The sequence below is a fragment of the Leuresthes tenuis genome, unplaced genomic scaffold (genome assembly GCF_036924035.1).
Source record: "Leuresthes tenuis unplaced genomic scaffold, fLeuTen1.0.hap1 SCAF_1, whole genome shotgun sequence".
Lineage (NCBI taxonomy): Eukaryota > Metazoa > Chordata > Actinopteri > Atheriniformes > Atherinopsidae > Leuresthes > Leuresthes tenuis.
In genome coordinates, this window is record NW_027325355.1 from 19,183,261 (window position 1) to 19,206,860 (window position 23,600).

Below are 23,600 nucleotides of genomic sequence, written 5' to 3' on the forward strand. Positions count from 1 at the left end.
TGTTTTCTGACTGGCCAGAATGCCGCCCAGATCAGCCTCCATTAAAGAAAATGTATGGCCATTATGTAGATGAGTATCAGGCAACTATGACCACGGATTGTTGAGCAGTGGAAATCTTGTCAGCAAGAAGAGACACAGATGCCTCAAAAAAACCGCAGCAATCAGTATTCTGCCAAATGAGGAAGAGCGACGCAACACAACAGTAAACATGCCTCGATAGCCGTGTGTTGCTGGTATGAAATTTGTTTATATTTTCAAGATATATTCAGTTTGTTCAGTGACGACACTGGAAGTAATCTTTGGACTTTAGGTGTTTTTATATTCAAGGTACAAACGAATGAACAAATTTGGAATTTCCCCACTGTGGGACTAATAAAGCTTATTCTTTATCTACTATTCTTTATCTTTTAAATGACCTATTTAGGTTTTTACTGCATTCCCAACTATTTTTGGGTTCTATTTGGGATTTAGAAAAAAAATAGTCCCCAAATGTAGGTGAAAGTACAAATCTTATATAACACGGTGGTATTTGGGGCTGACCTTTCCTCCATTCAGGACTTCTACTAGTCCAGGGTCAAGAAACGGGCAGGCAACATCGCTGCAGGGTTACGCCCCTGGAAATAACCTGTTTCAGCTACTCCTGTCTGGCAGGCGCTACAGAGCGCTGACCACAAAAACTACCAGACTCATGAACAGCTTCTTTCCACAGGCCATTCCTCTGATGAACACTCAAATACTGTGTATAATACACCATACATGTATATATACTATGCACACTGTCCATATGTATACACTGATTAGTTGTTGTTACATTACTTCACTCCATACTTACTTCCCTTGCACCTAAGCCTTTTTGTACGATGCACCTTTCCACATACAAACTCATTTCTTTGTCTCTGTCACTGCCCTATTCTTAACTATATAAAACATTTTATTATCTATTCTTGTACTGCAAAGAGCATCAAATACACCGGAGTCAAAATCCTTGAATGTACACACATACTTTGCCCAATAAATCTGATTCTGATGTTTAGCTGCTTATTTAAAAAATAACAGAGGAACAATGTCACCCTGGCGCTTTTGTATGTCTAACAGTGATTCTGGATCTCTTACCTTTGATCCATGGTGCTGGTGTTGGCCACGGACAGAGAGGCCATGGCACTGACGGCCTCGGCCTCCTCAGAGTCTCCTCGCTTGGCCTCCAGCAGGGAGAGCCCCACCCGTGACGAGTAGCGATGCACACAGTGCCAGTACTTACCTGGAAGGATGGGGCGGTGCAGGAGGGGGGATGCAGGGAAAAGACGAGAAACAGAGGACAACAATGTACAAGAGAGTGAGGAAGGCGAGGGATATCCATAGTTTTATTTAATCTTAAATCAAAATAAAAAATTAAATGAGATGGCCTTTGATGATGAGAAGCTTTCTGATCAAATAAGCAGTTTCCCCCTTTACAAATCTTTTTGATATCATCACTTAAATAAATGTTTGTTGCACTCAGAGTGAACTCACTGTGGGTCTCAATAACTTTCTCCAGAGAGAGAACGGCATTGGGGTTGGGCCTCTGCTCGAGGATGGCCTTCGGCAGCGGGTCCAGCTGGGAGGAAAACACACAGAGAATGAACCACATGCTTTTAACCGGCTGTGTTTAACATACTTTCCACAGGGGGTCAGAATAGAAACTGGGAACATCTTCCACTCCAAGTCCACCTCCAACTTGGACCGCCAAACCACCACTACCTCCATATGTTGGGAGATTAGGAGATCAAACTGCAGCTGAAGTAATGATACATTCCCAGGAATAGTGAGATCAGATTTGTTCTCATTGGAATGTACTTTTATTTTGCCTTTTACTTCATTATAACACGATGTTAAAAGAAATTAAATGTCTATTATAACAGAAAAAGGAGAAATGGGTTTTTGGGCCCAATCCAACATTAAATAGGAGGTGCCATGCTTACAACCAGAATAAAACATCCTGCTCTGTCCTATTTATTTTGTTTTCAAATTCTCCATTACATCTGTTTAGCAGGTTTTGTATCTCATGAGCTGGCAGAGTGACCTTTTTACCTCCTGGCCGAGCAGGGCAGCCACGCAGGCCTCAGAGGCGTCGCAGATGGCGGTGAGGTCATGCCCTCCCTCCAATGCAAGGACCACCCGGCCTCCAGCGAGGGTCATTAACTGCCTGGTCAGATAGCCAAAACCTGAGGAGAGGGCACAGGAACGAAGTGAATACATGCAAATGAGTTTCTCATACGCCGCAGTAGCTCACTTTCATTTGCATTTCTGCTGATTTTCACCTCCTGAAACCAAGTTTCAACTAAATCTCCAACACAGTGGGTTATGTTATATTGTGTATGGGCTGCAGCTGGCCTGCGAGATAAGAGACACACTTCAGATTATCTTGGGACTCACATTTGGACGTCAGGGTGTAGCCGCCCAGTGGAGGAGGGTGTCCCTCCACGGCGTCGAAGCCCGAAGACACCAGCACGATGTCCGGAGCAAACTCGTTGGCTATCGGCATCACCACGGACCTGAGAGTGGGAGGGTGGGGTGTGAAGATTGTCACATATAACAGCCCACATGTCAACGTGCACGAGGACAATAATCAAAACACAAAGCGGTTAAACTATTATTGATTTTTCGTCACAGTTTTGAGACAAATGTGATTCTTTAGTTCCAACTTCCCCATTTTGATGGCCTGTTTTGAAAACCTATGAAACCGAATAAAGAATTCCTCAGACTTTTCTCACTTCCTTCACGACGGTGATGCTGGTTTTAAAGAACAACACAGAAAAAGAAACGGATTTGTTTATCGGATACCTGAAGGCAGCCAGGTACTCTACATCTCCCATGGGTGGCTCCAGGCCACCGGTGAAGGCAACGTTGACGTTGAACCCAACTCCAGGACCACTGCCCACCTGCAGAGGGAAGCATACTTATGTTCATATGGACAGAGAGAAAAAACAAAACAGTCAGCTGACTTCCAGCTGTGTGGAGTACCAATGTTTTAGCAATATTCCCAAATAAAAAAAAAAAAAAAACCCACCCCAACTCAGGACATATCATTAACTCAACAGTTAAGGCTATGCTCACTATTAATGAAAGGATGCAGTGGATATCCTTCATATTCTGGTAAAAGCTGGTCTTACTCATAAAAGGCTTTGAGAGAATGTGGGAATGTGTGATCACAGAAAAGTCCAAACGCACGCACCTCATCAGGGGCTCCGCTTCCTGGGAAGAAGTTGCCGTCATCATAGCGATGAATAGACAGGTAAAGGACATTAGGATCGTCGTAAAACGCTTGCTGAGTGCCGTTGCCATGGTGTACATCCTGATGGAAGGCACACGCATGATTTAACCACAAAGCCCTTCAACACTGAAGTGATTTATGAAAACAATCTTTAAAAGGAAACCATATCTTAACAATCCCATTCAATGCAATCTAAATGAGGCGGTTTCTCAGGAGACTGACCCAGTCCACGATGAGGATCTTGTTGACGCTGAGTCTCTGCTGCAGCAGTTTGGCTGCGATGGCCACCGAGTTGAAGTAGCAGAAACCCCTGAAACAGCAGCAGAAAGACGGTGTTATAAAACTTGTGTGCCAAAGCACTTTCCTGCTCCATTTTCATGTTTTTACAGTACATTTTAAACACTTTGTGAGGTGGATATGAAAAATAAATACAGCAGTCCTTGAGACAGCTGGCAGAATGAAGGCACTCTGTACTTTATGTGCAAATAAACTCAATGGTTTATGTAATTTCTATTCCAGACGGGCCTGTTCCAAGGCTGGTATTTGTGTATGCGTAGATTGAGTGTCTCCAACTGAGTGTGGTGACGGCTGTGGCCTTACATGGGAGTGCTTTCCTCTGCGTGGTGTCCAGGAGGCCGGACCACTGCGAAACCATTCTAGAAAGACAAGCAGGAGTGACAGCAGCCTGTTAGCCTCACTGGCATGATCACCGCTCACTGCTTCCTCTGTGTTTACGAAGAAGCGTCAAACCACTGCTAAGATCATTATAATTTAGCAGATGAGTGGCTGTAAAGTCACAAATGCTGCTTTTAAATGGGAAACAATAGCAGTGAGAGCCTTACAGAGGCATTAAATCTCAGAAAACAACAGATACTGAACCAGTGTTTTAACAAAATGTAGGACGTACGTTTTGCTTCATAGAAATAGCGTTTTAAACCACTTTAGCACAAAAATACATTATGGGGGAAGTTTTCCTTCCCTGAACAAGACTAATCAAAGTCGTCGTCTTTTTTTACTAAACCTTCATCTTCACGTCACATATTTATCTTGTTTTCTTCATCTTCAAAGCTTGTGAGATAACTGCAGTATCTTCATGATGATAATGTAGGATGTTTCAATGCAGGAAACAAAATAAAGAACATTTACCTTCAGCTCTCCTGTAGCCACTTTGAAAACAAGCTCCACTACGGAGCCGACGGCGAGGCGAGCTGCGCTGGAGGAGTGGACCTCGTTCCAAATGGTGTCACTGTCCACCTGAAATATACACAAGCGGATGCTGCTGAGACGATTCCTTGATGTGAAAGGAAAATGATGCATTTAAATAATGTAGAAGGTTAGAGATGGCTGCGATGGCTCTTTTTAACTACAAAAAAAGCAGGTGTTCTTATTAACATTCCAGAAAACGTGTGTAACTCACCCCCACCCCTCCACACGGTAGCCGTACAAACATTGGAGTGATTGAACCTAGTGATCAGGGAGTAAACGCAAAATTAGAGGATGTCAGCAGCAGCGATTCCTCATTCTGAGTGTGTGTGAGAAAACTTACAATCAAGTTTCTGTCGGAGTGGGTTGGTTCCATACAGCAGCACGTGGGCTTCAGAGTGAACCGTCTGCAGCTCCTCCAGCGTGGCCTTCCTCCCACGGATACACTACGCACACACATACAAACAGTCCTCAGATGCGGTTTACCACTTTGTAACGCTCAGCCTGCTGTTGTATTTCCAATGTGAACCCACCTCACACTGCGCTCTGAGTCCGGTCTCCTGCAGCCGAGACCAAATACTCTGAATCCGCCCGGCATGCTCTGGATGGCTGTTAGTGTTTCCACACATACACTGATGCTTCTGCATCAGAGAGTCGTACACCAGGCCTGAGGAAAGACAGACAATTCTGTAGTGTGTATTCTGCTGTGGTTCTGAATCAAGCACATATCCTGCACTAAATCCAGACTGGTATACCCTTTTTGGAAGAAAGTCACATGCTCATCCTGCTTTAACTTGCCTCTCTTAGTGACCAAAACATCTTTAAAAATGCTACAGAGACAAAAATTATTTGATTTTCTAAGTAGTTTGGAACCGAGTTGGAGAAAAGTAAATCAAACCAAAAACGTCTTGAATTTATGCACAAACTGTTACAATACTGAGCATCCTCACAGCTGAGAGATGGATTTCTTCACTTCTCAAAAACAGTTTTTCAGAGTTTAAGCTCTTAGAAGAGCAAAGAGTAGGACGGAGAAGGTTTTGGCTTGATTTACTTGATTTACTTATCTCAGTTATTTCTGCTACCAGATGGTGCTTGGAGCCATTAAACCTTTTTCTGGCCAATTGATCTGTTTTTTTGGGTGGATATTTATTCCTTTGAAGTCCTCAGTGCATGAGGATGGATGTGAAACTTAAAAGCCAAAAACCGCTGCAACAAATGCTCCCATCACAGCAATAAAAACTACTGGAAGCCTGACAGAGATCTGGAGTTTAAACACAGTTACAGGAGAAACTTCGACAACAGCATGTGTAAAAGGCAGATAACTGAAAGACTTCAGTGGCAGACGATGGTGATGCAAACCTGTGGTGAAGCGTGTCTTGATGGGTGGCTCTGGGGCGGGGACGCTGATCGGGAAAGAGGAAGCCGAGGCCGGAGATGACTGGGCCCTGGACAGGGGCCGGTGTCCCGGGAAGGAGATGGACAAGCCGGCGGCCTCCATCGAGGCCTGATAGTTTCTCAGCTGGTGAATTCGCTGCTGCTCCAGCAAGAGAGCCTGCTGCTTACACATGAAAATGAAAGTGGAAAAACGCAAATAAAAAAGATGAATCGTGCTGCTGAAACTCTTCAAATTTAGGTTCTTTATTCCATTAAGGGACTGAGGGGAAGAAATGCTACTCTGACGTCTTTTTACTGTAAGTACAATGTATGGCCAACAGATGGCAGCCAAAACAAATGATCAAGCTTTGATTTGCTCTTTGTGTTTAATCACAGGGATACCATGAGACAACATTCTCACAGCCCAAATTACACTTCTGTGAGCGATCCCCTCTAGGACTTCCCCAGGAACGCCTACACATTACTGCCAAGCAGAGGTGGAATCAATTCTGTGGCACTTCATATTGATCCTCTCTGCCTACGTTGTTTTGCTTCTGCAAACCAGAGCATCAGTGTCACTTGTTTTACGACTCCCCCGTTCTCTACCTGTCGGAAGAGCAGCTCCTGCTCCGCCTGCCTCTCCCGCTCCCTCTCCCTGTGCTGCTGCAGCGCTTCCTCCTGCAGCTCCTGTGGGTCAGGGGGCTCTTGCTTGATGGTGACCCCCGGCAGCAGGGCTCCCCCATCCTGGTGCTCCCTCAGCTCCTCCTCCGTCTCCTCCGGGTGGCTCTGGTGCTGCCGACCCACAGGTGACTCACTGGGTTTGGCCATCATCTACAGGACATGGCGGGGACACAGAAGAGAGGAGGCTGTGATGCTGTGATGTGAAACTAGTTTCCCCAATCAAACCACAGGGGGTGACAAATCCCATTCAGCGTATGACGCTACATTTAAACAAAAGTGCACATTCTCCTCTGAATCAAATTCCTGGAAAATCATCCCTTTCTTCTTTTAACAAGCTTATTTTGGATTACTCAGTCAATCTATTGTCTCACTCCTATTAAACCCAGCCATTCAAATTGAAAGTGAGTGGCAGCTCTGCTGACTACGCCAGAGCGAAATGTGTCTTGTTGATCAGAGACATTCCCCACTCCCCGTTGTGCTGCTAGTCATCAATTCATTCCCGGTTCTGCAGTTGACATTTTGGCCATCTAGTTATTCACATTCACCAACATGAACCGCTCAAAGGGCTCAAGCGTTTTTTGTCTGTTTATGATGTTAATACTTGTGAGAAAACATCTACAGGTGTTTGCACGGGACAGTGGGTGAATGTGTGTATGTTCTCAGAGCTGCTAGCCTCTGGGTCCCTTGGCTCTGAGCCAGGGGACAGCATTGACGTCAGAGCATTCATTCACCCCTACCCCCGCCCCTTCTCCTCCTATGCTCTACTGTTCGGGTCTTCTTTGCATCCAAACAGATGTCTCCCCCCCCCCATTTTTCATGTCTTCCCCTGACCTCAACGACCCTCTCTGCTCTGCTTTCCAAAAACACCTCCTCTTTATCTGGTTCAAACCAAAGTCCTCTTTTTTTCTGACTCATCACAAAGGCAGGGGGTAACTAAGGATGAATCAGAGAGACTATTCAATGCAGTCAAAAAGTGTTTAGATCCTTTCAAAGTTTTATTGGTTATCCACCGCCTGGCAGAAACTGCTTTGTGGAGTGTTTTTTAAATTAATTAAAATTAAAAGTCTAAAATATTCCAATTACATAACTATTCAGAACCCCTCGTTTTGTACCGGAAGCTGCAGCAACATCAGCCTCCTGTCTTCTAGAGAATGAATCCACAAGCTTGGCAGACATTTTCAAGCTCATCATCATTATCAGTGAACATCCATGTTCAAGTCTTTCCTGAGATGGGTACAGGACCAGATACCGTTGGGGTTATTCCACAACTTTAGTTCACCGTTTCTTTGGAAATGTGAAGCTTCACCTCGACATGCGATCCTGAGCACTCTGGAAAGTTTTAAATCAACATTTATTATGTATTTTCCATCCTGACAAGCGTCTCCATCCAGTTCCCACTGGATGATACTTCCATCACCGCGTTTGACTGTCTGGATGATTTTAATGTTTTTTTGGAGGTGTGTTGGTGACAAATTTCAGTAATCTGGGTCACGGAGAACATTTCGACTCATGCGAAACTCATAAGGGTCATTAACTCACATGTGACTTCAACAAATCTGGAAATGTGTATGTCCCAGCTACAGCTAATAAACCTCGAACATCCCATAACAGGATATTAGAACTCAAGAAGACAACATCTTCAAGCAGCAAAAGAAGCCCAGTTTCCTTCTATTTAAGCATTGGATTTACTAATGAGGTGATCGATCAGTCTCCTCTCTTTTTGTCAGTGTTGTTGCCGTCGGTGTTAGAGCCGGACACAATGGTCGGTAAATGTGTGTTTCTGAAAAAATTCAGTGAGCTGTGCCCACTTTTTTTGCCCTGACCACACCAAATGGAGTGAAAATGTGCTTTTCCCCCTGGCTCGTTGTGTTCCCGTCAATGCTGATCGGAGCCATGGCCGAGTAATTTCACACAGGCCTGAATGCCGATTGAACAATTTCTCAATGCACTCAAAAGTCATACGTTATTGGGTGGTGGTGGAACAGTAAAAGAAAGGCTTGAGAAATCTTCTGGTGGTTCCATAATGTTTCCGAACACACACCTAATAAACACAGGTGTGGGCTTTCTTAATTGCTTCCAGTGAATTTAATTGCCTGACTGAACTTCACACAATATCAGGTAGCCCCAGAACCCTAAAGAAGAGCGGCAAAAAAAAGTAAAGCAGAGTAAATGGACTGTCTCAGTAAACAAAGAAAAATCTAATCATCTTTTAGCAGACTGGGATGCAACGTTTTTGACATTTTGATAAATACATTTGTCCTGCTTAAAGACAAGGATGAACGATGTGCATGACAATTCTCCACAGCTCAAGCTGACGTCTTTAAATTGCATATTTCATCAGAGCTAAACTGGATTTGACTTTAGATACGTGCTTAACACGCACGTCTGTGTGCTGATCAAAATCAAACACAGCCCTCTCTGTAATGTGCATTCAACAAGGCGAACATGGTATCTGTTTCAAGCTCAGGATAAACTAAAAGTTTAACTGTATTGATGGGAATTCGAAAAGAACAGTACAACAAATTTGTGATGAAACAAACTCCTGGTAGTCACCGCATTCTGCAACTTTATGTGGCACATAACCACTTGTAAAAATACAGCGGTCTTCATGCTGATTTAAAATAACAAGGAATGAGCTGGTAATCAGTGATATTTAGAGGCGCTGGCAGGCAGATTTTGTTACCTTAAGACTGAGCCAAACTAGCTGCTTCCCACTGTTTCCAGTCTCGAAGTAAATGAGCTGCTGGCTGTGGCTTCACATTTATTGTACAGACATGAGGATGGCTAATCATTTCATCAAACTCCATTATAAACACATGCTCTAAAATGTAAAACAAATCCTTTAAACTCGTGACAAAGAAACAGCGTTCCTGGTTTGACAACTAAACCGTAGAACTCGTCCTTGGTGTGCCAGAGGCCATTATTGAAGCGTTTTTGTGAAAAGTTGCCACTCGAGAGCTCTGAAACATATGGAGACAGAGCAGAGCGGGGGAGGAGGAGGTGGAGGAGAGGAAATCCCTTGTTTCATCCACCCACCTCTCCTTCAGCAAGTCCTCCGCTTGAATAGGTAAAGCCATCAAGAGCGACGGCTGCTTGCTTCCTCCCTGTCCATATAAGGCAGGGGCTTCCGCTCTGTTGCCATGGCAGCACACAGTTACCTTGCAGCTCGTGGCAACCGTCTCGTCCAGAGTCATAGAGATGTGGACGCAAACGTGGACGCGCACACAGAGCTATACACGTTAACCCATACCTGCTTCCGCCCACTCGCAAACAAAAATACTACAGAGAGAGAAAGAAAAGGGCAGAGAGAAGCCAGCGACTTACACACGTTATTTTCTGTGCTGCTGGCAGCTGCCTACGCAAACTACTACACTACAACTCCAGAACCCTGCAGCTTACAGCCCTGACAGTTATCCGTTTATTTTAATGTGATGTCAGATCCAAGGACCTCATCACCTGCCCTCACACCTGGACCTCCACAAAACCGTTAAAAAAAAAAAAGAAAAAAAAGGGGAAGTGAACTTCTAAGGTTTTAAAAAAACACAAACTGGAGAGTAGTTTGTGCAAATGTGTTCTTATCCTGCGCTTTGAAGCTCTAAATTAATATCAGGAGCTACCAGTTCCCTTCAAAAGTCCAACAGTTAGTCAAAATAATACCACTTTTATGCAAACTAGGTGCCACATGATCTCACAGTGTATATAAACCCAGTGTTAGAGGTGCCAGAGTCCAATAAATGAAGAGCAAGTAGCTTTCAAAACAGGTCAGGGATAAAGATTTTGAGAAGTACAGATTAGAGTTAGGTTATATATATATAAAAAAGTGGTTCTACAACAAACCTGCCAAGAAAGAGCAGACCACCAGAACTCACAGACCAGACAAAAAAGGCTTTAATAAGAGGCTAAAAATAACTCTGAAGGAGCTACAAAGCTCCATGGCAGAGACTTGATTCTCTCTCCCTCTCAACGAAGATGGACATTTTGGAAAAGTCAAAAGAAAGCCATTTTTTAAAGAAAAAAAAAAATCAAGATGACATCTTGGAGACTCTCCAGACATGTGGAAGAAGGTACTTTTTGTCTGTCAAGGAAAACAGAGTTTGTGGTGCAAACATGAAACCTCTCATCATCCCAAGAACACCATCCCCACAGTGAAGCATGGCGGTGGCAGCATCATGCTTTGAGGATGTTTTCCATTGACAGAGTCTAGTGAATTGATCAGAATTCAAGGGAAAACTGGAAAAAAATTATATACTCTTCCCTGAGTATATGAGGCAAAGACAACTGATAAAGGGATGACTCGGAATGACCTCAATGAACAGTGAAGCAACTGATGGAAAAAGAAGGAATAAATGCACAACAAGAGCCTCCAGCTCTTACCTTGTTGAGATGGAGCTGCTGTTGCTGAAACTGCTGCTTGTGCTTCTCCAGGAACTGCTGGTGCTGCTGCTGGACCACCAGCTGCTGCAGGGCCAGAGCCTGAGCATGAGCTTGGGCGGCGCTCCCCTGAGGCAGCGGGGCCGACTGGGTCCTCCCCAGGGGACGGTGCTGCCTCTGCAGCTTTGCCATGGATGCTGCTGAAGACATAGACATGCCGCTTACACCTAGGACAAGCAAACAGGAGGACTTAATTACATAAGGTTACATAGGGAAAGAACACATGAAACATCCTGCCAATTCCTGACAAATATGAGATGTTTCCACTTTTACTCTCACTGGTGTTGGTCCTTAGATTAGTTAGCAGATGCACCAAGTAAAACAACCATCTGTGCTGCCATAATGCGAGTCTTCCATTGTGATCATACAAGCTGAAAAAATACATCTTAGACCATTTGTAGTGCATCACCGCAGTGAGAAAAGTCAGAAAACAGACCCTGGCCGAGCCTGTTAAATGATCTGAGAAGCTTGACTACTGCGCACATATCACAGAAAATGCCCACCGCAGTGTTTCTCAAATGGTTGCTGGAGAAGTGTGCTGATGCACAGCTGTTGTGCGGCACAAACTGGAGCTGGAAAGACAGGAAACAACTAAGTTTGCGGTGCTGGGATGTGTGGTGTGTCTTTTCTTTTTAATGACTTCTCTCTCGTCTAGACTGAGAAGTAATGCATTTCATCTGGGCTGTAAAAATTCACCCTCTGCTCTTGTCCTGTGTGTGGGCGAGCACACGTCCTTGTCTGTGCGTCCTTATGCGTGGATACACACATACATGCGTCTGTATGTGCGTCACAGCTCATTCACTGCTAATGCCCCGGCTGGAAATAGAAGCAATGTTTTTTGTCAGTGAATGAGTTGATGGGAAAGGGCACACAATGCACCCATGTCACACTCTCATAGCATACGCTGACATATGAAAGGAGCTCATTAGTTAGAGCAAATGAATGGACGTCTGTCAGCGAGAGGGGCCACAGACCACCACACATCTCTGGGAGTGTTGAGATGGTTTTCAGTTTTTTTTGTGGCTCTACTCTGTTTCCATCACAGTTGCATTTGACGATTTCCACTTATGCCTCTAATTATCATCAATTTCACCAAAATTGCAACCACTGAGACAGTAGTACTCATATGACTTCTAACCACCACTTACTCACCTGTCACCAGGGGGCTCTGTGCTGGACTCTGCTCCATGAGCACCATGTGTTGGAGTAGGGGGCTGTGCGCACCGTGCCCCCCAGTTCCTGCCCCAGTTTCTGCAAGATAGGGGGTCAAATGGCCGCCAGAGAGGAAGGGGGGACTGAGGGAGAGGGCTGGCTGCAGACCTCCATCCTGCTGGGCTGACGTGACCTGGGAAAAAGGAAAAGCAGGGTGGGCGATGGCTGGTTTTGAATAAACCGTTAAAGACAACACACTCCGGATAAACAAAGTCATGTATGCAAAGTCAGGCTGCAAGAGCTTTTCCTCCTTACATTGGAAGCAGCAGTGGCTGTGGCAGTGGCAGGAAGCCCCAGGGTGATGTTGGGTAAGGATGGCGACGTGTAGAGAGACAGCTGGTTAACGGAGCCTTGCTCAGCAGCGCTGCACAGCCTCTGGGCCAGAGACGCCTGGAAAGCACATTCAAATGATTGATCTGTGTTTGTGTCGAGAAATAAACCTCCAGCGCACAGATGAAAACAGCACAGGAGACGTCCGTGTGGGGCGAAAGAGCTACATTTGCATCCTCCTGGTGTTATAAAATCGTCGCAGCCACAAGCCTCCTCCACACTGCTTGAGTGCCTCTAATGGCTGCCAGAAATAGCATCTTGCCATCTCTACAGCCCGTCTTCTCGTCTGTAGACTCATCACCTCAAAATGTCTCACTCAGAGTCTTTGTATATGCAACAGGCTGCAATGATTAGAAGCTAGAGACCAGCACCGACACAAAAGAACAAAACTTGTCTGACAGCTTTTATCACTCTAAAAAAAGTCTTTGGGGAAATCCAATCTTTTAAAAATATGAAACATGAGTCAACATAGCTGAAAATTCATGAACTGTGGCTTGAAATGTTTTAGCAAAATGTCCGTTTATTTGAGTAAAAGATGACCTTTTATCCAAGAGGGATTTTTAGGATGCACCATTACTTGTTACGTGTGTGTGTGTGTGTGTGTGTGTGTGTTACCTCGGTGTTGTTGGAGACTGACACAGTGATGCCGTTCTCATTGGGGATGTTGTTGGAGCTGTTGTTCGGGGAGCTTGGGCCCGAGCCTGGGGCGCTGCTACATGCCGAGTCTGAAACGCGCACACGCATCAAGCACATGCAAACCTAAACTCTTCAAGCACCACCCAGGGTCGGCATCGATGTGTGCGTTTCTTACCGGCCATGTCGAGCGAGCGTTTCTTGGCCGTGCTGATGGGACTGTCTCGGCGGCGAAGCAGCGGACTGCTCCTACGCTCGCTCACTTTCTGCTTGAGGCGGGAGCGCAGCTTCAGGTTGGGCTCCGAGGCTGGGAGAAGGATGGAGAGAGAACAGCTGCTATTTGGGCGAATCCATGTTTTCACGTGAGCTCAAGAGCCTGAATGAAAAGAGCTTTGTCAAGAAACAAAGACACTTTTCTTGGTTTTGTGTCTTAAATCTAATTCAAGAGTGTTCTTCTTATACCTCCTCATCCTCATTTTATCCACCTCATCTCTTTGAATAGCGAGTACTTCCAACAAATGTACAAATGCAGTCGCACCTCACTTTATGAAGGTAGCTGCACCGGTGTTCAATTATTTGTTGTAGCTAAAACCAGGTGCGCCATTGGTTCGTGCTGCGATCAATCACACTGAAAGCCACCGTCTAAATAATGGAAATCAGCAGAGAGCGGCTTCCTCTTAGACATTTATGCACAGCACTATGACCCACACTGTGCCCTCGTCTTCGATCACCTTTGGTAACTGCGTGATTCGAACTCCTTGCCAGCTCTAGCTCAGACACCCCCATGGAGCCTCCTTGATGTTAAACAGATAACTGGCGGCAGCGCGGCTTTGGACCAATCAATCCGCAGGGCAGGAGAGTTACCTGAGCAGCTGTCTCACAGGCTCCCAGCTTCAAGTGCGAGCTCCACGCATCGATCTGTCATGGAGCACCTTCCACAAAGCTGCCTTGTTATGAAACCTGTTTCCTCGACAAACTGCTACATGCTGCTATTCATTTAGCGTACAATTTGTCCCTCCCTCCGAGATGCTTCGGAACAAGCCAAATTCTAATTTTACCAAAGATGAGCTAAAAAGCAATGTGTCGGACTGCCTAAATGGCATTTTGGCCCTTTGTGTACGTCGTCATACACTTCTGAATGGAGACAGGGAGAAGGGAACAGTATGTCACCTTGGCTACAGCCATTCTTTGTTTATTTTGTCCTGCCAATCAGCAGCTGTGGGTCATTTAGCATTCAATTATTATCTCATTTTTAAATATCACAGATGAGCTAAATCCAAGAGTGGTGCACAATTACTCAAGATTATGATATAACCAGATTCAACAGCTACTAAATCTCTTTCCCTGTAAAACTGAATGTGTGGGAACAAATGTTTGCCTTCTGCGGGACATTTTCCTTTTAGGAAACCGTCATGAACTTGTCCCCGTTTGTGGTGTCAGGTAAAAATAAATGTGTGAAAGAGAGAAGTGTGAAATGTGAAGTGTGAATGTACAGTAGCACAGAGTGGGATGGAGAGTTCAGTCCAGATGGAGTCAGACCAATTAAAGTTGGAGCCAATTTACTAGAAATCCTAAATAACAGGATTTCAGAGGACCGAAATCAGAGTTTTACATCCGTAAAGACAATGACAATTAAGGTTTCCAGCAAATAAAAAAAAATGCAAGGTCTGAAAATATTCAGGCAAAACCCTATCAACTAAACATTTGGTCAAAATTGAGATAAAAACCAACAATCAGACATTTGAAAATATATATCTTGTGTGCAAACTCGTGTTGCAAACCATCCCTAACCTATAGCCTACGTTCAAGTTTTTCACGTCTGCTTTCTAAAACTACATCAATAAGGCCTAGACCTAATCATCAAAGGTAAATACAACGTATCATTCTCGCTGAAAGCGAACTAGCCGGTATGCAAAAGCATAAAAGGAAGATTCATGATCTCACAACTCGTGCTCAGATAATGAAAAAAGGGTACAGAAATGCTGCTGCTGTCTTCTTGTGCAGGATAAATGAGGTTTAAAAAAGTCAAAAGTGAAGATGATTGTTTTTTTATGACACCAAACTCGCCTTAAATCATTGCTGGCCTACCCTGTACGGCAACAAAGATGAGCCACATGTCTTCATTGCTAAAGGATGACAAAGCGAGTCTTAGCTCTACTCCGAGAAGGGAGCTCAGTGAAGCATTTCCTGTTGTGATCGAGGCTGAGTGGTCATGATACTTTTGAGTAAAGAGTTTTGGTTATCATTTTCGTGATTATCAGAACAGAAACAACACTTTACTGTACATTTCTGGAGAAATTACAGAGTATAAACTGTGTAAATAGAACTGAGTTGACAGAAGAATGTGCAACAGTCCATCTTACTCAGACTGAAAATACACAAAAACTTTGTCTTTAACTGCCGCTCACTAGATAAAAACAGCACCGTTTTGCCACTTTGAGCACCAAAAAGCTTACCTGCACACTTTGGCGTGACATTTGTATTTTTATTGTGGCGGATTGAAAACATGTCGCTCCTGCTCTCGTCTTGTACTTACAGGCGGCTCCGAGACATAACTGAGACCATGGGCAGTGGTCAAATCAAAATGTCTAGAATTTATCAGCTTCCCCAAATCTGTTGAATTTCAGTAACACTCAGTGAGGATTATTTTTCCTGATAAATTGCTCCTTAATCACGTACCTCTGAGAAAGTGCGAGCAACAGCTGCACTTTGCAGCAATCCCACCAATTAGACATCAGTAAGAGCTCACAGCATCAGGTTCTCCTGAAGTGTGACATTTAAGGTTTTATCCGTCCTCAGCTGAGGGACTCACTTAAGGTTGTTATATCGAACTTCCTAAAAGGTCTGTTTGATTAAGGAAAATTGTAAATCTACAGCGTTTTAAGATTATTTTTTTCCGTGATTAATTACAGTTTCCATGGAGACTAAATACTGACTTTATATGAAGAAATCCTTAACTTGTACAATAAGGAAGATCTTACCGAACCTCCTAAAAGGCCTGTTTGATTAAGGAAAATTGTAAATCTACAGTGTTTTAAGATCCTTTTCCGTGATTAATTACAGTTTCCATGGAGACTAAATACTGACTTTATATGAAGAAATCCTTAACTTGTACAATAAGAAAGATCTTAACTTAAGCTGCTTTGCAGATCTGCCCCCAATTCTAAAGAAAAGCTTCTATTAGTGTAGCAAACAAAGCAATGAGCACACACAAGAACAAATGATAATAACTAACTTGGTGAAACAGAGTAATTAGGTTTTTGGTTCCTTTTTCAGCAGATTGGAAATACATTTACTAAAGGGGGATGATCCGGTGTGACGGCACCCCAAATGATCTCAGCAAAGATGTAGCGAAAGCCAGGTGGAATCGATAGAGAAAAGGTCAATACGTGTGGGGGGAAAAAAAGAAAAGGTTTTCTCTGTTCTTTGGGTGGACGAAAGGGAAGATAACACAATGTGGTGCTTGCAGAAATGCAAATTCTGCCATATAACGCGGTGTTCCCAGGAAGAAAATCTTGGGTCCATCCATCCTTTTATCCTACTTTGAAGGAATCAATAAATAATTCTGAGAAAAGTTGGTCTTTTCTATCACTGCAGTTACGTGTCACACCACCATGTTTGAGAGCTTTGTTACATACTTTAGGGAAGCGAGAGCACACGCAATCACTCATGATATCAATTCACAAACGGTGCATTGTCGACTCGTCGCCCTGTCAGACCAGGCCTCACAGCATAGGCAAAAGACCGAGTGATGTCCTACAATCGGAAAGCTGCAAGTTGCTTTGTACTTACGGGCAAACCATACACTCCGGTAATCGGCCGGCAAAATGTATTGTATGGCATCAGTCTGCTTATGTGCTTTGTGTCCCGTGTGAAAGATGGGACGCCCCAGTTTGGCCAAAGTACACGCTTGCTCTGCCAGGAACAGTATGCTATGCTGTGCTTCTATCAAAGAGCACAGTGAGTCGGAGGGCCTAATGCTTTCCCACCCTGTCTCCGTCCCTCTGAGGCATCTCTGTGTATGTGAGAACGTCGTCCACAGAGGGCATTATTCATGTGATGTTCTCTCACCCCTGACTGTGCTCTATATGAGAGAGGTTAATGACTTTAGGCCTCAATCTGGCCAAGGCTCGGATTTTTAGGAAGCCGCCATTTGTCACGCAATCCTTTTTTCCCATCATTTCCCCTTTAGACGATCATGGGTGTCAGTGTTTTTGGCTAGGATTTTTCCAGCCACAACTAATGGATGTATTTTCATTCCATGCATGTATTCTGCACCATGCAGTCTATTAAAAAAAGAAAAAAGGAAAAAAACAGTGTCCAGGACACCGGACAGAATGAGTTTGTTTAGCTGCACTGTCAACAGATACACCTGCTGCTCTTCTGTTGCCTTTTCAACAGAGCAGTGGCTTTACTATGATGAAGTATTGAATGCAACTTGCTGTTACCACAGTAACAACAGATGTCACCAAATCAACTGGGACCGAAACAACTTTAAAACCAATATTTCTGCTCAGGTTGTTGCTCGGTTTCAATGGCGTTCAGAGTATCATCTGCTCTAAGTTTCTGAAATGCACAAAAGAGCGTTGTTGCCTCTTTAGTTCGTCGCCGGGAGTCCTCGGTTCCAGTCTTTTACTTTATGGCCTGGCGGCGATATAAAAGAGCCTCTAAACTCTCCCGAGCTGGCATTACCATAAGTAAACCCCGCAAAGCACGTCATTGCTGTGGGCAAATATCAGGGTGGCACAGATTCTCTTCTCTCTCAGCAGCTGAGCACAATCCTCAGCCTTATAGAAATCAGGCGACACACTGACACTCCAGGGACGATCTTTTCACTCTCTGCCATCTTCCAGCTTTTTCCCCCCCTTTCTCTCCATAAAGCAGGTTTTCGGGAGTGTGGCATCATTGTGCCACATGCTGGATTTAGTTTAAATCCTGCTTGCCAGCTCTCATTTTCTGCACTCTAATCTTCAATTTCTGTGCTTTCGAAAAGAGACCAACACTCTGCTCTGCTCCGGAAAATGGTCAATGAAGCCACCAAAGGTTGCTTCTGATTATCGCCGTTCTGTTCCCTGTTCATTACCTCTCCTTCCCTCCCTTTCTTGCTCTTCGATTTCTCCTCCTTTCTTCCTCAGATTTTTTTTTCTTCCTCTACTCTCCCAGGGTGGAATGTAGCTGTGTGGGCCAGTGTCAACTGTGGTCTATCTGTTGTCGTAGCCAGCGGCCCCAAGGCTGAGAGTCAACGGGCCCTGGCTGCAGCCGACTGCCACTGCGCTAAGTGAATAATTGCACTGTAAGATGACCGCTTCTTCACGGCTACACCACCGCACACACCATTCGCACCTCACACACCCACACAGAGCTACACACATGTGCAGGCCTAACAAAAACACACTGAAAACAGATGGTTTTACTCAGAAACCTAAAGATGTTGGTTGGTGAGCCACAAGAAAAAGTTTTTCCAGCGGGACACTCTGCAGTGTTTTAGCTGCTCTTTACTTTCGAAAAGGTAAAAAACGAAATTTTAAAAACAAACAAAAAACAAATTGCTGCTCAGCACAATAGTACAGTTACGAAATAAAGCAGCTCTCTGTTTTTTTCTGGGTGGATTTATGCAGTTACTGTCTGAACAAAAACTAATTAGCTTTTAAAGATTCACTTCACTTAAAATGGAGTATTCAAACATGTCCACGTAGGGTTTTAAATTTTCTCCAAACGTATAATTAAAAGTTCTGCGGCATTGTTGAGCTTTTCTCCCTCAAGGCTGCAGGGCAGCAACAGTCTCAAAAACACACTTTCAACCAGCCAGGACTGCATTCATAACAAAAGTCAAACATTCTTTTTTTTCCCCACTTAAGGTTCTTGCTACTTCGAGCTCCAAAGAATTATTTCAAACACCCATAAAGATTCCTTCAGACAGAGGTTTTCTGTGGCCTTGAGTCATGAAGATTAGGTAAATTTGTTTGATGACTCACTGTTGGAGGGTCTCAGTGGCACCTTGAGAGAGCCGAGGAAAAAGCACTTGTAAGGCCCAATAAGGAACTAATCCTACTTACTAGATTGAATATATTCCTATACAGCTAATGAACAATTATCCCATTTATATATATATATATATATATTTTAAACTGGTCCCAGAATCTGTCTCAAATAGGTTTAATCGGGTTCGACCAACTATTTCGACGTCATTTTGATGAACAAATGTTTATTCAAATTCGACAAACTGGTCTGTTCTGGGTGAAAAATGGCTAAAAATATGTAACAAGGTTTCTTGGACAATTTAAGAACCTTGGCAATGCATTTTTTCTAAGTAAAAACCCACGTAAAGCACGGTTGATGCCTATGAGACTTACTGTACGATACAAAAAACTGTATTGTCCCCTTGGTGCAATTTGTCTTGGACTCAAATGCTTGTCATAAGATCATAAGAGTCAAATCAATATAGCAGCTGTGAACTACTTGACACTGAGGTATTGTGAATGCTGAAAATGACAAGGGGCCGGCCATGGAGCCCTGGAGGACCTCAAAAGATAATTGTTGAGCTGCAAGATGAGATTTTACCAACTGGCACAGCTCTTAAATTACATACTGTCGTGTTAAAATAAAGCCTGTTTTCTGTAATTATTATCAGTACTGCACTCAGGTTTTCTCAAACCATCCCTACTCAACAGCTCTTTCAAAGAAATCTGAACATCTTATAAGACAACAGGTTCTAAAATGGTAAAAATCTCTCACTGTCCTCCACTAAACTCTCACTCCGCTGCGCTTTAGAACCACCTACGCTTACACTCGCTAACGCTCTCATGTGGGAGATGCTGGGAGACCCTGACCGCCTAATGTGGATGTGATTAATGGTGCAGACCTCTGATGCTGTCTAAATTATGCCAGACATGAGTCTACACTGCAGCTCCTAGACATGACAATTTCAAAGTACCTGTGTGCAATCCCCTCTAAATGTGAGCACACATGCAGCAAATACACAAAGCCTCCATGACCAATACTGAGTGTGTAAACTGTGTGTGCGTCCAAGACATACCAGTCTTTCGCAGCGGGAAGTCATCCCGGGGGTTGTAGACGCCGAGCACCGGGTGGTTGTAGGTGGACACACCAGTCTGTGGGGGAGAACTCTGGTCCAGAGAGCTGTGTTGGGTTTTGCTGAAGAAGGAAAGCACGAACCGTGTCAGAGGGGTCACCAAGGTCACTGTTAACTCTGTGCATGTCCGACTGAAATCCAACAAAGCAACTTCATGCCTGTCATAGATCTGAATGATTAAGGCATCATGCAAATCCTTTGGCAAGGCTGCAGCCATGTGCTGCCATCTGCTCACTGCCCTACAGAACAAGGTGGCGTTTGCAGGGAAAGTTAAGCCGCGTTGGATTCATCCCAAATGTGTGTTCCTGACAAGCGGATGTACACCTTTTTTTTTTCCTACCAAAAATGAGCGGGATGGCGGGTCCTCAGAGAGGGCAAATTCCTTTCTGAGAAAGCTACATGCGGAGAAAATAAGATGCAGAGGATAATATAGACAGACACTTTGTACAGTACGACTCTGAGCAGCTGAAAGTAAACACTTGTGGGTGTTTCACTGGGTCACACATCTCGATTACCTAACATTATTTATTCGGTCGTGTGTTGTTTTTGCTTTCTATCTCTTTTTTAAAAAAATTTTTTATAAATGGAGTTAGTCCTTTAATTGAGCCAAAATGGAAGACACAATCATGTATATCATCATTTGGTAGATATCTCCCAAACTAATCTTAAAGTCTAAAGTAATCTCAGTTCATTTCAGGTCATGTTACACACTAGCAGCAGTGAAAAAGTAAGTCATCAAGTGCCTGAATAGGGAAATATTCCCCATTGGTCTCCAGTACATTAATCTGACAGCTACAAAGCATTCATTTGTGTGACTTCTTTTCTCTAATTAAGAATGATTTTTACAGGATTATTCCAACCTGTTCACCACCACCACTTTATACTTAATTTTATTTATTTATGTTTTTTTTTTATTTTTTTAGAGTTATGGAGTTATGGAGTTAAGGATTTAAACACTTCCTCTACCACGGCTAAGCAAAGAGATTAATCATGTCATCTTTCAACTACCTTTTCTGCTCCCCAAGAACAGACAATTCAAACATCCAAAAAAAAAAACTAAAAAAACTCACCAGTATTTAATTTTTTATTCGAGGGAGACTGATGGGCTTTTCTGCATACTAAATTATTCATCTCCCAGGGTGCACACACAAAATTGACGACTTGTGACAGGCGACAGACATTGGACGCAAATAGGAAACAGAGCGTGTGCACACCTGCAAAGGGCTCACACAACAAACATTCAAGGACGAGGAGCCCCTATCATCAGGTTCCAATATCCTGCTCTCACTTGTGTGTGCATGCATATGCGTTGCCATGTTTGTTTTCTAACCCTGCTTTATCCATCACGCAGTAAGGCTCACATAGATAAAGGCAGGTGAGGAGGAGAGGAGGCGCGCTGAGAGATCATGACTCAAGCCAAGGCTTTATCTATCTGCTGCCGGAGAAACGAAGTACCGTGACGATCTCTATGTGATCTGCAGAAAGATTTTTACTATTTTCTCTTGCTTACAACCATTGCTGTGAATTGGCATTATATGAATGTCCAATTTCCTTTCGAAACTGCTTTGCAGCATGCAAACGAGCAGAGAAGATATTGATTTATCCATGTGGTGATATCAAAACATTGCCAGTTATGTCTTTGTGTGTTAATTTCTGTTCCGTCTCTTTGCGATCAAGCTGCTCCTTACCGGTACCAGTAGGGAGCATCATTGGGGAGGCCTCCCTGGTTAAGGCTCCGCTGGGCCAGGGCTTTCTTCTTGTTCAGGACGAACTCCTGAAGACGCATTTTCACCTCAGTGCTGGCCACAGCACCTGATGGAAAAAGGGAAGAAGAGTATTACATGTACATGTGGCAAAGAAAACTAATTCTAAAAACTATTACGGAGTACAACCAAAAATCAGAAAATAAGTTTGGCTGGTACGGAAGATACTGGTAAAAAAATGCAGATATTCTTACATTAATTTGACTTTAATTTGATTTCAGTGAAGACAGTATAAACTCAAGAGATTTCACGCTTTGTCCGGTGAACTTCATTCCACTTGTTAATCTAAATCCATTCCTGCATTTCTAGCTCACAACACATTCCATCTTCGCCTTTGAGGGGCAAAGATGAGCAGAAGATCTCCAGCATGTCAACAAATGCCTGAGAAAATCGTAAACGGGTTAAAAACAATGCTCTTAAAGTAATGATTGGAAGCGATTTGCCCATTTTGTTCTCTACAGCGCCAAATATCGTGAAAAGATTCAAGGAATATGGGCTGAGTTTGGACCAATTAGTGTTCAAGATCTTTTTTGTGGAACAAACAGATGCCATATGCTCCGGACCAAAGATGAAAAGGATCACCCAGACTGTTAAGAGCAACGAGTCCAAAAGCCAGGGTCTGATGACAGGGGGCTGTATCAGTGCTCTTGGCAAATTATGTTTACACATCTGTGATGGCAACATTAATGCAGAAAAGTTCGTTGGGATTTTAGAGCAACACATGCTGCCTTCAGGACCACACCTTTTACACAGATATGTTCATGTGTTTTTCAAGAGAAAACATGACTGAACTCAGTGTGAAAAACAGAACTGTCCTAGCCAGCCAGCACACTTTATCCCGTAGTCTGCATCAATAATTCAAACGTCTCAACATAATTATCCTGCAAAAGTTCAGTTTTAACTGAAAGTCCACTTTTCTAATTCAATTTCCCTCCAGGAAGCTTTAAATCTGAAACAAATGTTTTTCCACTCTGTCCTTCTGACATTGCATCACATGTTTTATACACATAATGCGCATCATTCCAGCTCAGATGACCTACTAAAACTCAATTCTCAATGTTTTTCATGGCCCCAACATCAATTCAACCATTTCACACAGAAATAGTGAATATTTCTTATTCTAGGGAAACACCGTTGCTCCAGTCTGGCCTTTTGAAATGAGCAATTATGACTTGAACAACTATGGCTTAAACAAACCGAATGATTATTCCCATTTAAGCGTGTTTTTCTTTTTTGTTTGTTTAAAAAAATGCGTGTGTTGGCCAAGCTAATCAAGCTAATTCAAACAGCATATCAAATAAAACAAGATAATGGCCATCTAAATGTGAAACATCTTGATCGCCACAACAGGAATGCTGCAGACACACACACAGAAATCATGTGAAACGTTGAGAAATTTGAAAGCACCGAGACCACAAACCACACTCCTGCAGGTACATGTGAGAGCAAACACTGCGATCCTCTCACTCTCGCACACACAAACGCTCTATCTGCACGAACGGGGGCCCGATCCGCGACCATTTTCCATACAGAGTGTAAACTGCTCTCAAGGACTCCTGTCCACTTGCTTTCAATGAACTGTTGAGAGACGTCCAGCAGGCAGCGGTAATAACTGGGCGGGCCCCCGCCA

At 43.7% G+C, this 23,600-nt stretch overlaps 1 protein-coding gene across 5 annotated transcripts in view; it reads right to left on the bottom strand.

The window, feature by feature from the left end:
- LOC140313752 (histone deacetylase 4-like) overlaps positions 1–23,600 on the bottom strand; it is a 56,956-nt gene that overhangs the window by 3,294 nt on the left and 30,062 nt on the right. For all 5 annotated transcript variants that reach the window (XM_072391833.1, XM_072391981.1, XM_072391769.1 and 2 more), the window contains 21 exons: positions 21,896–22,019; positions 20,151–20,269; positions 13,293–13,421; positions 13,097–13,206; positions 12,407–12,541; positions 12,092–12,284; positions 10,883–11,106; positions 6,434–6,658; positions 5,813–6,008; positions 4,987–5,120; positions 4,797–4,899; positions 4,668–4,714; positions 4,397–4,504; positions 3,851–3,906; positions 3,473–3,560; positions 3,212–3,331; positions 2,821–2,918; positions 2,413–2,531; positions 2,068–2,201; positions 1,510–1,594; positions 1,114–1,258 (listed from right to left, as the gene is read on the bottom strand). In XM_072391833.1, coding sequence (XP_072247934.1) covers positions 1,114–1,258; positions 1,510–1,594; positions 2,068–2,201; positions 2,413–2,531; positions 2,821–2,918; positions 3,212–3,331; positions 3,473–3,560; positions 3,851–3,906; positions 4,397–4,504; positions 4,668–4,714; positions 4,797–4,899; positions 4,987–5,120; positions 5,813–6,008; positions 6,434–6,658; positions 10,883–11,106; positions 12,092–12,284; positions 12,407–12,541; positions 13,097–13,206; positions 13,293–13,421; positions 20,151–20,269; positions 21,896–22,019 — 2,692 coding nt within the window. The remainder of the gene's footprint in view (positions 1–1,113; positions 1,259–1,509; positions 1,595–2,067; positions 2,202–2,412; positions 2,532–2,820; positions 2,919–3,211; positions 3,332–3,472; positions 3,561–3,850; positions 3,907–4,396; positions 4,505–4,667; positions 4,715–4,796; positions 4,900–4,986; positions 5,121–5,812; positions 6,009–6,433; positions 6,659–10,882; positions 11,107–12,091; positions 12,285–12,406; positions 12,542–13,096; positions 13,207–13,292; positions 13,422–20,150; positions 20,270–21,895; positions 22,020–23,600) is intronic.